Source organism: Zonotrichia albicollis, chromosome 2 (assembly GCF_047830755.1).
Source record: "Zonotrichia albicollis isolate bZonAlb1 chromosome 2, bZonAlb1.hap1, whole genome shotgun sequence".
Lineage (NCBI taxonomy): Eukaryota > Metazoa > Chordata > Aves > Passeriformes > Passerellidae > Zonotrichia > Zonotrichia albicollis.
In genome coordinates, this window is record NC_133820.1 from 5,895,255 (window position 1) to 5,911,544 (window position 16,290).

The following is a 16,290-nucleotide window of genomic DNA, read 5'->3' on the forward strand; positions in this document are numbered from 1 at the left end:
TTGATACTGACACCAGCTCTAGTTCAGCAGTTATAATGGCACCAAAAAAGCAATACTTTTCTTCCTGTTCCTCAAAAACCCAGAGAAAAAAACTCATTATCAAATTTTGACAGTTATTAAAAATCAACTTCACACCTCATTCAGAAAGGACACAAGCCTTGGTGTTCAACCAAACTACAAAAAATCACTAACATTTTATCCTTGTGTTTATATTATGATTTCTCTTTCAATACCACAGAGCAGTACTTGGGCATGAGGTTCCAGACAAGGGAATGCGAACTTGAACGAGTCTTTACTGAATATTAAATCAAAGGCCCACGAGCAACTACAATAAATATGATAGTGCTTTACCAAAGCAAGTCAAAGGAGTATTTATTAGAGCTCACAAAGAAAGCCCAGTTAGGAGACAGATGTGTAAGAGTAACCCTACAGAGGACAAAGCCATTGTGGGATAAAAAGCCTTTTATTAGATTTTTACAAAATAACTTGTAAAAAAAAAATCACCCCATATTGGATATATGCAATATATTAACTCACACATTCCTACCCACTACCTGACAGATTCAGTTTTGCATTATTTCTTTGAAAGAGAAAGAACACCTGCACTTCTAGGCCTAAAACCCGAGGAAGGCTCTCCTGTAAGTTCTCTTTGCTGACTTCAGTCCTAAACAGTAGATGGTGCAACAGCAGCAGATTCACTGAGGTTTCCTGCTGCACTTTGCCTTGCAGCAAAGTCTCTTTATGAGGTTTGTTCCCCTCCAGTTTTCCTGTTTTGCTTTTGGGAGGTATTTTGATTTTCTCTTTTAAAGCCAAGATGATTGCTGTTTCTGTTCAATGAGCAGCACCACTGAATCAGCACTGAGGGGTAAATATCTCCAGCAGAGTCAGGGCTGAGGAATATCACACCATCCAGGAAGTAACAGCTGGGAACTGCATTCTCATTTTGCCTATTTCCAGTATCAACAGTTCTTATTCCTTAGCACAATGCATACTCCACTTAAAGCTAGAATTGTGTTGATGCAGTTCAGAGACCATAGAAAAACCTTCACAGAAACCAGAATGCTTTTATTATAGTGTTTAGACAAGTAGTTATCATTTATGATCCAAAATTGTTCTCAAAACTAATATTTAGATTTAGTTTATCAATGTGATCAGTTGCATCTTAGCAAACAATACAATTATGCAGTTATCTTCCATTAAGAAGTACTGTAAAATATATACAAATGTTGCTTCAGGCAAATGTCCTTTTTTCAAGTGCACGAACTACATTTCTGAATGAGTGCATCTCTCCACTTCAGCACCGAGTCCCATCAGGTGTACAGAGAGGTCTCACCCAAGCATTGTGTAAAACCATCTTAATTATTAAGTTTACTCACCTTTCCAAGACTCCTTCTGAAAGAAAATCACAAAGGTACAAGATTTATATACATAAAGGCACAGCAATTCTGTTGAAACCAGCTATGTTACAGTACGATAGAGTTCAATCAGTGCCTTTCATGCAACAAATTTCACTAACACATGTAACTCCTCTTCCAGAAGAAAAATTAACTGCACGAGGAGTGTATCCTTCCCTTCTGGTAAGAAGAATAACAAGCTATTTTTTCATCAGCTTAAAAGGAATTTTGAAGAAATACATAAAATGCTTTTTCTTTCTGCCTAAATTAGCTAGACATTCATAGCTATTTCTCATGGAAAAAAAAGTTTCCAACTAAGAGCCAAGGTGAAGTTTCATTTGTGCTAAGAGATGGCAGACTAAATGTTTGTCTAATGATACTTTTGTAAAAATGATAAATATTACAGAGGTGCTGTCCTAGGAAAGGGCATGACCTGCCACTGAATAGCCAGTTCTAGAGACAGATCAGAAACAGAGATGGAAGAAAACTTGGAATCCAAAGGACAGCTCTGGATTGGGTGTAAGTGAATTTATTGTTAGAACTACACCCCTGAGTCAAAAAGGCTTCATGCGATGGATAAAAAAAAGAAGTACTTTTCTCTGCAAATTCATCTTCAAGTCGGCATTTCCGAGACTTCAGGGTTCTGCTGGAAATGAGTTGCATTGAAAGAGTATTTGCACTTTGCACGTGTGTGTAGGGCTGGGCCCCAGCAGCAGAGGCTGAGCTGGCTCGGTTAATCCACGCCCAGGGCTTTGAGCTGGCGCTCGATCTCCTCGTCCGAGATGGTGGCGGCGCTCGAGGCCGACGCCGAGGGCAAACCGCGCGCGGCCGAGGGAGCTTTGGCCATCTGCAAGGACACAGGTTCAGCACAACAATCAGGTTATGACACGCTGACTTTGAGAATAAACTGTGTTTCAAAAATGGAATGCGCGGGGAAACAAAACCAGCCATACCTTGCCAGAGATTTCAATCCCGATCTCGTCAAGCACTTGGTTAACAATATCTTGGGTTTCTTCCTCTTCATCAGAAGCATCAAAAATGTCATCCAGAGTATCATTAACTTAGAAGAAAGAAAACAAAAAATCCAGATTGCACTAAGCAAAAAGGTGACTAACATGACCTAGTATCATGTTTCCCTCCCAGAACACAGCAGTAATAGCAAGGTGTGAGATGGCAGCAGAAGGCACCTGGGTGTGAGAGAGGCTTCCTTAGCTCTGCCTTGCAAAGCCTGTGAGCACAGCCAGGGCAACAACAGGGTAAGACATGGCTGGATTTTTTTATAAAAATGTTCAGTTCCACCTAAAGAGTTCAGCTGCTCTATATCCCCCCACATTCGATTTTAAAATTTCTGCAAAATACCTATGGTTTCATAAAAATCTCCTTCCTCTTCCTCCAAGTACATTGCAAAGTTGTTAACTACTCAGATAACTTGTGTGCAGTTGAGGTGTTTCCATCTTGGTTTGAGTCCATGCTACAACAGGGCATGGATTGGGATGGGGAGAAGACTCTGAGCAACACCAGGAATTAGCTGACAGTGAGCACATACATGCAGGAACAAGGAACTTGCTGCCTCCCCAAAAAGTTTTCTGTGGCTTAATTTAAGAAAAAGGAGACAGAACCATATCATACCACCATGTGCAGAAAGCTGAGATTATCAGTATCTAAATTAAGGCAAAATTTCAAGTCTTTCTACCAGTTATGCCATCAAGGCCTTGAATGGGTCTCAAACCTTCTTTCCCCCAGAATGTTCCTTCTAAAAATATGATGAATATTTTGCAGAAGATGGGAAGGAATGGATTCTAGATTTAATATCTAGAGCTTCTAAGAAGTCTAAGGCTCAGCTTTCCTACTCAGACATACATTGTTTTGTCTGCTCTACATTTTTGCTGTCAGTCTCATTGACTATAGAAATAAATTTCAAACTGCCAAGAGCAACCAGCTGTCCCCTGCAGTGCAGAACTTACTCATCTCTTCAGTCATGTCCATCTTCATGTTTTCCTTCTGGAAATTCTGCATAGTTTGTAGTGTCTTTTGTGGATCCATTTTCTTATTAACTGCTTGCATTGTCTATTAATATGGAAAAAACTCTTAAATCATACAATGAGACATTAGTAAATATCAGTGCATTCATTAAGAAAAATGCTTTAATCCAAATTTTACTTTCCTTGTCTCTCTACATCCCATGAGAACATTAGATAAGTATCAATAGTACAGCCTGCACTTAGTAAGAAATATTGCTATTTAGGGTCCTAATAGACAGACTCTTAAATGTGCCCATCTTTCTGGCACCATGACCTTCCCCTGGCCTTGTATTAGGAAAAATCCAACTGATCTCAATGAAAAGAATGGAGAACACTTCCTAACTTGAAGGCTACACACATTAGAGAAATAAATGGCTGCAGCGTCTTATTCAGAAAGGAGAATTTATTTGAACCACCACTGGAGGACAGGCCTTAAATTGTTTCTTGATGTTACAATTTAATGGAAAAATTACTTTTCTCTAGAAAGAAAATATCCAAGTGTTGAGGAAGTCCTTGTTTAGGGTGCACCTGTGTGATGGGTGAAGATCTTGCTGTGACACTGAAATAAACTTCACCCATTTTACTGCCTTTGTGGGCACTGCTATGGGGTACTTCCCTCTTTCCTAAAAAGCGAGTTACTGTGGGATATCAGATTCTAAATACAGATATAAGCAATACAAATGTAAAATTTAACCATCTGTGAGAAGATAAAAGACTTGGTTAATTAAAAAAGATGGAATGAAGCCTCTACAGGCTTCACAGAAGGGCTTCTGCCTTCATGTCTGAGTTTCTTCAAGGTGATAATGTTCTATGATACTAATGCTGAATTTCCAAGACAGTGCTCATGGTTGCATTATTTGAATTTAAGAAGTTGTTCTGGACTTGGAAGGTGTTGGTATAAATGGATGTCAAAAATATCTGCACTGATAGAGAGTTTACAGATCTTCAGAAAATAAGGGTCAGATGTATGAATAAAATAAACAGGCAACTTAACTGGACATTATTACCAGTTCAAAATTAGCAAAATATATGCTATGAAGTATACTGAAAGTATACATACTTGAAAGCTTTGCATTCACATATTTGCCTTGCTTGTTAAGGCAACTGGTCCCACACATTCTTCACTGATGGTTTTATGAGATTAACAATAGTTTAAGCTTCCCACATTGATAAAGCAAAATATTCACTTTAAAAGTGATCAAAAGAATATAAGACCTTTTCTCCAATACCGTTACACAAATAGTACATATAATTACCTGCTGTTAAAAAATATTTTTAGATTTTTTTTTCCTACTGACCTAATCTTCCTAACTACTCCAGTGACTTTAGTTTTGAGAAATTTAATCTAAGATCTATCACAGATAAAAACAAGTCACCCACGTAATAATTAAAAAGCAGGACTAACTTATTCACGAGTGCTGTTGTAAGAATACTGAGTAAGGAGCTGAACCTGATCAGTCAGACAAGTCCAATGTGTAAATTTGCTGCAGAGCCACAGCTCTGTGTCAGTGGCTGGCTGGAACCTGCCCTCATGCTGTGTCTGAAAGGCACCTGCCCAGCAAGCCTTTGTGGTAATTCCTTTCTGCACCGAGTTGCATTGCTGGGTTTAACTGGATTTAACTTGGACTGGGATCAAAGCCCAGCTTGGCCTACAGTGATGCACAATAATTCTGCTTCCTGCACCTTGAGCTGAACAGTGCTCCTTGTCAAAAGCCAAATCCCTCTTAATTAATTCAGGGAAATAATGGAAAGTTCACACCTAACTCGGAAAATTGAGATTTTTCACTCTTTCATGAGATGAGATTTGGGAGGAAACTTAATGCAATACTCTTTCCTGAGAGAGCACAGAGAGAATGACAGCAAACTCCAGATTAGATTTGTTTAGGAATTTTAGATCCAAAGCAATAACCTACTTTCTTCAAAAGCCATAAAGCTATTGTGACACAGTGCCTTGATTTCTCGACAAATCATGCCCTACTTTTTCCCAGTAAAAACTGCTTGTGACGATAAATACAGGCAAGGCACTGTAGCAGCAGGGTTTGGGGTTTTTTATGTACTAAAAGAATTCATTCACTGGCATTAGTTTATTTTTGTCATGTAAACATTTGACAGATGTCCAGCCCAAGAAAGTATGTATGTGTTATATGGATAGATTGACCAAACAAAAATGTAACAATATAAACCCAAGTGAGTTTTAGTACTGCAATTACCAAAAATTACCCCAAATAATAGAATTTTTGCAACCATATGCTGCATGTGTATATAGAACAGAATATCTTGTGGTGCCTTACTTTTGCTGTGGCTGACATAGCTCCTGCCATCTTCATCTGGGAGTTCATGACCTTGGTTTGGGTGGACATGGAGGTGACTTTGGAGCTCACAGCATAGGTTCTGTTCTTCTGCTTCCGCAGCTGCACCAGCTGCTTTGCCAGCACTTTGCAGGCCTCTTTGTTGCCAGTCTTAGCCATTTTCTTGATTTCCAATTCCTGTGAAAAAAGGGGTGAGATTAACTCCACAGAATTTCCATTCGCGCACAGACTATAATTAAGCCTTGCTGGTAATAATTAAATTAAAAATTAACTATCCTCTTGAATCTTTTAAGACATTTAATTTATATAAATAGCTCCTTGCTTTTTTAACAAGGCTGTTTAGCAGAATCAATGTCATGCTGGTATGATTTGACCACAAGGAAAAAACTCAATGAGACTGAATTATAGTGTGGTAGCACACAGTTCCCCCAAAGACTTAAATTTCTGCATGATTCTGTGTGCACATTGAATTTATCTGGATAAGCAGCCACACTTCAAAAAAAAAAAAGCCCCAAAAAGTGAAGGAATTATGATGTCCAGTCACCTACTGGTGCCATGACTCTAATCAAGTTTGATTTCATGCAATCAAACAACATCACTCATGTAAGAAATTGAGAGCTCTTTTCAACTTTTTTTCAGCCTCAAGGGAACCTCACAGCCTCTTTGGGGAAGGAGTAGATAAAGTTAGATGACCAACAATGATGTTAATTAGATAACCAATAAAGTTAGACGACCAATAATTATAGGCTCTTCACCCTTATAATTTCACTGGACTTAGATAATAATAAAAATAGCATAATTTAACATGTGCTTGTGCTGTAAGAAAGACACTTCTGTCTTAGAAAACCAAACCCCAATCTGTCAAAAAATCAAAGAGAAATAACAATCTGTTTAGCCCAGAGGTACCAGGAAAAAGCCTGGCATAAATAATGTTGTCAGCTGGGACTCTTCAAAGTGTGCCTTCTGATTTGCGACTTGGTAATGTAAAAATTGCAACAACTTTTTCCTTTACAGCCTTTTTAAGCAGGTCTTGCCACAGTGGCTCAGTTTTCTGTAGATGTCCATTTGTCCATTTTGATTTTTACCATTAAGGAAAAGCAGCTTTTCAAGACCAGCTTTCTCCTGGATTTTTCAGGATAATATGCCTGCCACAGGTATGCAGTTGCTTCACTTTATGTGCACTGGTAATCCAGAAAAATGCACTTAAAAGAAGCTATGAAAAGATAAATTCTAGTCCCCAGGACATGCAGAACAGTCACCTTTAAAGGCAGATGTAAACTGGCCCAGAAAAGATCACAGTTAAGTTTATTCCAGAGATGGCTCTGGCACAAAATCCCCTCTGCAGAGTCACAATTTCTAAAGGGTGTGTCATACACATTATTTTTAATCCAGGAAGGTACAGAGTGGCAGTGAAGCAGCATGAGGCTGTTCAAACCTTAGAGGCCTGAAATAGAAGTAAAGCTGTGCTCTTTGAAAGTAGTTCACAGAAGCCACAAAAATTCCTATAACATCACCAGAATATTATTTCCCTTTTTTTATTGTATCTAAAGTATTGTGAAGGTTGGAGAGATTAGTCTGCAACCCAGATTTTAACAGCAAATGTTTGAAAATAGGGATTTTCTCAGTAAGTTGAAAAACCTACATAGCTTTTATAACCTGATTTTTTTCAAAGCAAAATACAAACCATTGCTAAATCACTGCAGCTAATACACCTGCAGAAATCAAACCCTATATACAGATTATTTTATTCCTAATTAGAATTTGGGTCAATTTGGTGTACATTATCTGCTCTTAAGAGGTCTGGGGCAAGCTTATTGAAGTCAGTCATGTTCTTCTGGGAAAAAAAATCAAAATTCCTATAGTTATATCAGGTTACTGAACTGAAACAGAACTGTCTGCATACATTAAGGTATTTTTAGCTGTAGAAATAATATAGCTGCATAACTTGGTTTTCTTAGAGTAGTACCTTAAAATTAAGGGGGGAAAAAAAGTTCTTTCTAGAGAAAGCACATAATGAAATGTTTTGTGATTGACTGATAAGCCCCTGATCCTTCTTCACCTGATCTGACACTGAAAATGAATATTTATTGTGCACTGCTACTCTCATTCCAGCAGCAAATTTTAACTTTTTCAAAGACATATTTCCCTGCTCCTTTCTTCTCCTCAGAAATCCAACATTTCTGAAATCACTTAGTGTGGTAAGTAATCAACACTTCAGCCTGAATAGTCACTAAAATTAAACTTATTTCCATATTTGGAATATTTCATACTGGAAAAAATGCCTTATTTATGAGCAACCTACTATATTCTACATGTCCAAGTCTTTCAGAAACAGTTTCTCTGATCTTTATTATTCCCAGCTCTTGGTATTCATGCAACCTGCTGCCACAAACCACCACCTCAATAGCTGCTGGAACGGGCTGGATTTGCACAGCTTTTCCCACAGTGTGAGCATTCTTCATGCATCAAACCCCACCATCTGGCACATCCATTTCTCCTCTTAGAGCACCACACAGGTGCAGCATTCAGCCACTGAGTGCTTGAAAGCTCACACACACAGTGAGTTCTGAATACATCTTAATTTAGGCAAACAGTGCTACTATTATCAGCTAATTTTAGGGAAGTTCTGTCTGAATGAAAAGAACAGCTCTAGGGGTTTTCATGATATCCGGTGGTTTTCCAAGTACTGTCTCCCACTGGACAGTCACGGTAACACATGATAGCACTTCTACTTTTAATTTTTCCACAAGACAAATGATTTACAAATATTTAAAAAAAAACCTCTGAAGGACAGAGAATGCTGGGAATTGTAGGGAAAACCCACTGTGGTTATTTTATCTAAACACAGGATTTTCCTATGTCAAAGGCTGAGAATCACTTTTAGGCAATAAATATTTTCCAACACAATTTTAGCTGAGAAATGAAAAGGGGAAGACAACTGTTTTTAATATTTCATTATTATACGTTGACTGGTATCTTTAAAATTTTGCAAGTTTTTTATTGCATGTGTGTGTTTTACAGAGCAAAATAAAGTTTCCTGTCATACTTACCAGTTGTTTCTCCTGTTTTTCAAGTGCTGCTCTATCTCTGCTTATAGCCCTCTGTGTACCTCTTAACTCTCGATTTTGCTCCTTTATTATATCTGGAAAGAAAACATTGATAGCTGGGCAAAGTTTTTCAACATTCCATGAACATCTGCTAAGCACCCTGCAGAGTGAAGTGTCAACATTTCAGACACAGAAAATATTAGCAAAATACAATTTGGTGTATGCAACATCATTGTGTCAGCAGTGTGGGCTGTATCCTGTTAAAAACAAAGCTGTTTTACCTTTACTTAGGATGTTACTTTGCACCATAACCACAGCAAGAGCCTTTATCCCACAGTAAGACATCTGTACACACATTTTCCAGCACTAACTCAAGCCATATCTAGGTCAGGGCCATCCCATTGCTTTTCCCCAGCCAGGCCTGACTGCAACAGGTAGGGCAGCTGAAGAAGCCTTGAGTTATGAGCTCTCAGATCAGGTGAGGAGCTCCATAAAACAGTGACAATAATTCCAGCTGCAGGTCCTGGATCCTGCTCTTCTCTGTCCTTACTCTGCTCTGGGGGACTTTCTCCTCCACATTTGTGCAGCCCTTATTCAAGTCAGTCTATAAAGCAACTTTTCAATTAGGAGATGCTTAACAATAGTAAGGTAGGAAAGTGCAGGCCTTTACAAAAAATTTCAATTTACTGACCACTGACATATCGAGCAAAGCTTGAACAGTCTGTGAGGTGAAACTTACAGGAGTTGTGTGCACTGTGCTATTAAAAATCATATACTGATAACATCCTCTTATTAAAGCAAGTATTATTTACAGTCTAGGCATCAATCATGCCAGCTGCAGCTAACTTTTGATAGGATTTTTACAGCACGTGCTTGGGTGTGATTCACTGGGGTATGTGACTCAGCATCCTCTGGCCTCAGCTGAGGGAAGCGTTGTTGTGGAAGAGAGATTCAGCTACTCCTGTATCTGCACTTTGGGTGGGAGTTTGAAAGGAGCAGACTGTCACATGAACTTTCTTTAGAGCTCATGATGGATAAATTCTGGAATCACAGGCCACCTTCTCATTTTTTAAGGTTTGAGGCAATTTTTCTACAAACAGCAAGAAGCATTTGCATTCTTCATTCCTAAAGCCAGACATTCTGTAAAACATCTATTGGTGAAATTATGTCAACATTAATAGGTTTTAATCAGAAAAAAATCCCAAACCTTTAGTGGCATTTTAAAGACAGAATATACATTTCCTCTTCCAACCTTGCTGGACATTGCCCAGTTCTTGGGCAAAGAAATATCTATTAAAAAAACCCAGTGTGGAAATGACACCTGTTTTTACAATGCTACTATTGCTGTGAGTACTGCAGAAAAAGCATCCTTGGGAGATGCAGACTTTTCAGTGGACAGTAACTAAGAACTAAAAGATGACATGGGATATAACTGCATTCTTCACACTGGCAAAACAGCAGAGAAAATCATTCTGAAAATGCTACAGGCAAGTAATTTTGAAGATAGATAAATGTATATTACTTGCACAGCTGCACTTGGTGAAATTGAAAGAAAAAGCTTAATAGCTACATACAAGACTGGCTTTCCTAAATACACTAGTTTAAAAAAAATCCTTAGTATAGTGAGCTGGAGAGGTGGGAACTTCAAGGTGACAGCAAACAAGAACAGTACTTAGGACACAATAAGGGCAAGCACAATGCTTATTTCTGTAGTTTCTAATCCCCCACAGTGGCTTCAACTAAGGATGGCAATAAACTGAGAACAACTATCTGCAGTTACAGGCTACTTAATTTGTTTTTAGAAGTGAAGGCCAAGATGAGAACTTGGTTCTTGCTTGTTTCTGATAACCGAGGAAATTCCCAGCTGCTAGAGCAGACAGAACACGACAGGTTATTCAGAGATAAGTCCTATGCCATTAGCCACTCCTGTGTGTCACGGTGTCGTCACACACACACCAGGGCAAGGAGGAAGCATTCCTTAAAACAGGCTGGACAAGAGACATCCAGCAGGGCTTTTCCTGGCTCCTGCAATCCTTCCTTGGTCACGGCAGCTTAATGCCAGCTCCCCTTCCCAGGCGCTGCATCCAAACTGGGAAGAGCCAGGTGGGAGCTGTGCGTGTTCCCTGCTGTGCCACACAATTGGATGATGTGCAGCGTCATTTTCTGCGAGCCCTTTTCAAACGCCGACCCACCACCAGCTCTGACACGGGGCACCCAACACACCGAGAGCCAAACCTGGGCCATGACAACGCGGAGAGCCGAGCATCGCCCAGCGGCCTGCTGGGCAGCTAAGCCGTCCTTTATTTGAGGGGCTTTATTTGAGGATGGGCGATTTATTTGACTCCTGCTGAAGTTTAAGCGTTTTGGTACCAGCCTGGCTACAAAGAACCAACACCAAGTTGTTTGCACAGCGGCGCGGAGCGCAGGGCCGGGCGGCGGCGGCTCCCGCAGCCTGGCCGTGGCTCCCGCACACGGCACCGCTCGCGTCCCGGCTCCCCTGGGCCCCAGCAACTCCTGCCGGGCCTGTTATGCGTCCCTCGCTGTTTTGTGCTCCTCCTCCTGCCTCACCCACGGCCCGGGACGGCCGGGCCCGGCTCCCACCCCTCCCGGAGTGCCAGGGCCGGCCCGGCCCGGGGGCTCTCCCAGAGCGCCGCCGGTGAGTCAGGGCGGCCGGGCCGGGGCCTCCCGTTCCGCTCCGCTCCTGCTCCGCTCCCCGGAGCTCCCGCTCCGCCGGGACGCGGGGCCGAGGCCGCGATCTCCGCCCGGCTCCCGCTGCCCCGGAGCCCCGGCCGGGACCAGCCCCGCGCCCGGGGCCGTGCGGGGGCTGGGGGCGGCCGCTGCCGGCGGCGCGGCGGGGCCTCCCCGGGCGCCCACTCACCGTCCACGGTCTTCTTCTTAAAGAGCGAGGCCATGGCGGCAGCCGGACCCCCGCAGCCGCCTCGGCGGGCTCCTGTCGCCTCCTCCTCCGGTGACCAGGAAGCGGCCGGGCCGCGATCGCCCGCCCGGCTCCGCCTCCCGGCGCCGAGGGGCGGGCAGGGGCCGGGCCGGGCCGGGGCTCCGCGCTGTGCCCGCCCATCCTGCGGGCCGGGCCGGGCTGGCCCCGGGGGACGCGGCTGGCGTGGGCTGGGGAGAGACAGTGAGCGCGGCTTCGCTTCCTCTCTGTGGGGATTTTCTGTCTGTCCGTCCTGGTTTGGCTTCCCCGAGCCGCTGGAGAAGCGCTGCGGGACGGGCCCGGCTGTCCTAAGGGCGAGCCAGGACGGGCGGGGATGAACCGGCTCCCCGCTCCGTGCCTGGGGTTCTCTTCTTGTAATGAGAGTAATTCTCTCTTTAAAGAGAGTAATTTACTTCTTGCAGTCTCTAAAGGTTAAAATGAAAACATATCAGAAGTTAATTCGGCAGCGTGGCGCTCTCCGGGCTCGCCCCTTGGTTTTGTGAAAACACCGGTCTCGCTGGAAATTGCAACTTTTCACTGGTTTTCATGTGCCCCTTTAGTTACTTTACATTTCCTGAAATCCAGATCATGTGTACACAGACACTATGGGAATTCAGCGAGCTTCTCTAAGGAAACCTGGTGCGTGGGCACCTGGAGGGATTTAGGCACAGTTAAACAATTAAACACAGAATTAAACACAGAATTAAACACACAATTAAGCAGTGGGGTCGCTGCCTGTCCGTGACAGATGAACTGTGAGGTTCGGGATTTTCTGTTCAGGAGCATCCCGGCTCTCACCCCAAGCCGTTGCTGACTCTGGAGAGCGGATTACACATTAGTTCTCTCGGATATGCCTTTGTCTGAGGGTCACAAGAGTATGGAAAAACGAACAATAATTTTCGTGGTTTCAATATGTAATTACAATCCTTAATTTTTAATAAGGTAGTTTATAATGTAGCTGTGGTTTCATTGTTGGCGATTGCCTACATATGCATCATGCCCTCTTCTTTCTTCTTAGAAAATAAGAGGAGGGCCTTTATTAAAAAAGACAGAGCTATGGGTTTGAATGCCAGCTCGATATAACTTCCCTTACTTTGAAGTGTTGGGGATGATTATGTTAATGTACAAGGAAAAAAAGAAGTGACTGGAATGTAGTAATGCATTTTGATGGCTAGATATAAATTCAGCCTGAGAAACAATCCTAAGTTTATGGTTGCAGTACCCTAATAAACCACACTTTTATAACCTTGCATGGAGAAACAATCTATTAGAATATTGTAATAGCAGTGTAAGGATGCATGTGGCCATGGAGAGGTACAGACTATGTGCTTGCTGTCAGTATTTCTTGATTTTCTGAAAACACTGATTTTGTTGCAAATAGCAAGCTTTCATTGTTTTGCATGTGTCCCTTTAGTTATTTTTCAGTGATTGTCACAGGATGAAATCCAGACCATATGTGATGACATCGATAAATGGCATCAAATTTCTGTGGAAATTTGGTGCTTCTCTACGAGGCAAGTTAAATAAAATACACTTTAGAAGTTTATTCCTGCACGTCTGCACTCTTTGTTAGGTCAGATCAGTCAGACATGGGTTAGTAAGCAGGACTGAAATCCTGGTTTTGAAAATGCACAGATGAGGGGGAGGAGAGCACTTGCAATTTAGATTCAGATCCCCACTTTCCTTGAGAGAGAGGCTGGGCAGCTGAACTACAGGGTACTCTTAAATTGTGCTAATTAGCTAGGAGACCAGAAATGCTTTTTTCTGTAATATTTCTTCATGAATGTTTAATTGTGATGAGATAAACAAAGATGTCCATAATAGACTCCATGACTGCAATAAATACAGTATGTCTGAGCTATTGCTTGCCAGGACTTTACTTTTCTGTGTTGCAAGCCTGAATGCTGGGATGCTGTTGTATGTATTGATAGTAGAGATAAGAGAAGCCCTCCAATTTATCTTTTAAATTATTAATGCTTAAATATCAGTGTTTCTTTTAGATTGTGGCTTGGTTCAGGATCTAATCACCAATCAAAATGTAAAAAAAACCCCCTTAGTTCTTTATGCTACGAATAAATTTTAAAAATCAATCAGATGGAATAAATAACCTTTCCTTAGTGACTATATGTAAATATCTCTAGCAAACCAAAGCAGGGACTCTGTGTTTCCTGTTTGTTGGATTTACAGTGAAACTGGGACACAACAACTGGTTTAGCAGGAGGATACAATATCCTGTATTAATTTAAGAATGAAAACAAGTCAAAATATGCAAAATGAATGGGTAACAAAACCAGATTAAAGCCAGTGTTCAGTGTTCTGGAGTTGTACTAGAAAAAGACAGGAGGGAGGGTTTGGTTTTAGAGGTATAGATAAGCTATTCTGGCATTGGGGCACTGGAGTACTTAAGCACATAGTTAATTTAAACCAGGTGATGAGGTTCAGTCTGATTAAATCTAAGCATGTTTGGGTAGTTAGAGGAAATGGCTGCTGTGAAGAGACTCTGGAAAATTGCTGCTTTCAGGTACTGCTCTCTAGAATAGTAGATAAAGTGTCTGATTTGAAAAATATAATAAATCCATGTTCTTGGGAGAAAAAAGGAGAGGTGAGCTTTCAGGTGTGTGAGCCTTGAAGATCTTGAGGTCATGCTTTAAATAGTTTTAAGATTTTTGGTCTAATGAAGGTTGCCAGTCTTCCCTATCTCCTTTTCTAGTGTGAGTAAAGTATTGCAAGTGAACTTTCACTGACAGCTGAGGCAGACTGTCTTGGGATGCTTTGTGGATAATGACCCAAATTCAGCTCTGTTTGATCTATTCTGGGCCTGTCTAATTCCTGCTCTGCAGATATAAGGAAATTAAATGAGGCTGTGTGTAGTGAAGAATGAAGTGGTTAACTTGAAAATTACAGAGGCCTGAGAAAGATAAATGATCAAAGAGTGTATAAATGTATTGCTATGTGAAATGCACAGCACTTTACATGTAAAATAAAGTTATGAGGAGAAGTGTCTGTAGTGCCTCAGCAAGGGGCCACTTTCCAAATTCTGCCATGCTTTACCTTATCCTGGAGGAGCTCCATGGGAATCAAACTGTTTACTTGCATAAGAGTTTGTGAGATTGTGCTGAGGGCTCCGTGACTTTATGCTTGTCATGTGAAGGTGGGCTGAGCTGGGAGAGGAGCAGGGAGAAAATTCCAGTGCCTAATGAAGCTCAGGCTGCAGTTCACCCTGACATCTGGATGTGCAGTGGCACCAGGGGAATGTTGTGGCTGTGTTCAGTGTGGTGGTGGTGTAAAATGTGTCATCCTGCTATCTCTAACTGCACCCGTTAGCAATGGAACCTGGCGGTGGGAGTGTGCTCTCCAAGGTGGGGAGGCCATGGAAATGCAGAGGCACAAAATCAGGGAGGATTAGAAAAAGGTGAAGCAGAAAAGAGCAGGTGGGGGGTGGTGGCCAGCACAAAACCAGGGTGTAAATATTTGAAGAGTAAGGAGTTGGAAATGGTAGCAATAAATGAAGACAGCCCTAGGAAAGAGGATAGAGAAGGTGAAGAGGAGCTGTTGGGGAAATGCTGTGGCTGAGGATGGTGGAGATTTCCTCCACTGCTTTAGTGGGTTCAGATAAGTTCAGATTCATTTGCCTGCTTTGTTAAAAAAGAAATCACTTATTTATTTGTGCAAGTGTAAAAACCATGTTTTATACAGCATCTCTCACCCTCACCTTGCAGATTAGACCCCTTTACAGCAACATTTGTGGAAAGCTCATGAGAACTGGAAAATAGCTCATTTGTAGGAGGAAAACGGGGAGTCACACCAAGCAAATACACAGGTAAGAAATAACCTTTATAAATGCTGAAAGTAAAATTATTGAAATTGATTTCATAAGAGAAAATTAACTGTCTGCAAATAATGCCCATAGTGAATTGCTGTCCAGTAAGAATAATGCCACAAGCAATGAGGTGGCAAAGGGAAACGAGTCAGTAAGATAAAGATCAGTGGATTGCCTATTTGGAAATAGCTTATACCTCTAAGCATTTTAATTTTTAAAAAGTGTATTTTTATTGATCTAGAAAAATATTGAGGAATGTGGTGAAGCTGAAATATATGAGAATGTTTTCCTTTCCATCTATTCACAATTCAACTTGAACTGGGCATGTGTGTGAAGCACAGAATGTATTGTTGGTCTTATTCATAACTTAATTGTTTTTTGCTTTCCCTGCCTAAAAAGAATCAATTGCCAATAGACACCACTCAAGGTGCAAGGGGTAGAGGGTAATACACATTTAGGTGTGTAAGCATGGCTTGATTTAATTTGTTGTTATGAGTACTTGCTGACATCTATGGAGATTGAGATTGTCTTTTTATGAGAGAGGGTATTTGTGATGTGGATGTTTTGCTTGATACTCTGCTGAATTTGCTTGACAGACCTATGAATAAGTAAAAACCAGCAAGAATGAGTTGAAGGAAAACTGTAGTGCCTGAAATGTGAAATGTTACTCTAGTTTGCTGGAAAGCTTTTAGTGAACTGAAACCTTGAATGTATAAAGAATGTTGTCTTCATTTAAATTTTTTTCTCCTAAATGTATTTATGAATTC

The 16,290-nt window shown here is 41.4% G+C and overlaps 1 protein-coding gene across 1 annotated transcript; it reads right to left on the reverse strand.

The window, feature by feature from the left end:
• Positions 1-444: 444 nt before the first annotated feature.
• On the reverse strand, positions 445-11,813 carry CHMP2B (charged multivesicular body protein 2B). The gene is made up of 6 exons (XM_005491013.3): positions 11,650-11,813; positions 8,775-8,866; positions 5,707-5,901; positions 3,359-3,461; positions 2,348-2,454; positions 445-2,241 (listed from the first exon to the last, which is right to left on the reverse strand). The coding sequence occupies exons 1-6, from the start codon at positions 11,681-11,683 to the stop codon at positions 2,128-2,130; spliced, it is 645 nt and encodes a 214-aa protein (XP_005491070.2). The 5' UTR covers positions 11,684-11,813; the 3' UTR covers positions 445-2,127.
• Positions 11,814-16,290: the final 4,477 nt, after the last annotated feature.

Coding starts and splice junctions, on each gene's coding strand:
- CHMP2B (XM_005491013.3), bottom strand. CDS start 11,683: ATGGCCTCGCTCTTTAAGAAGAAGACCGTGGACG. Junction 2,455..3,358: donor GGACATGACTGAAGAGATGA/GTAAGTTCTGCA, acceptor CTTTCTTCTAAG/TTAATGATACTCTGGATGAC. Junction 2,242..2,347: donor GGATTGAAATCTCTGGCAAG/GTATGGCTGGTT, acceptor GTGTCCTTGCAG/ATGGCCAAAGCTCCCTCGGC.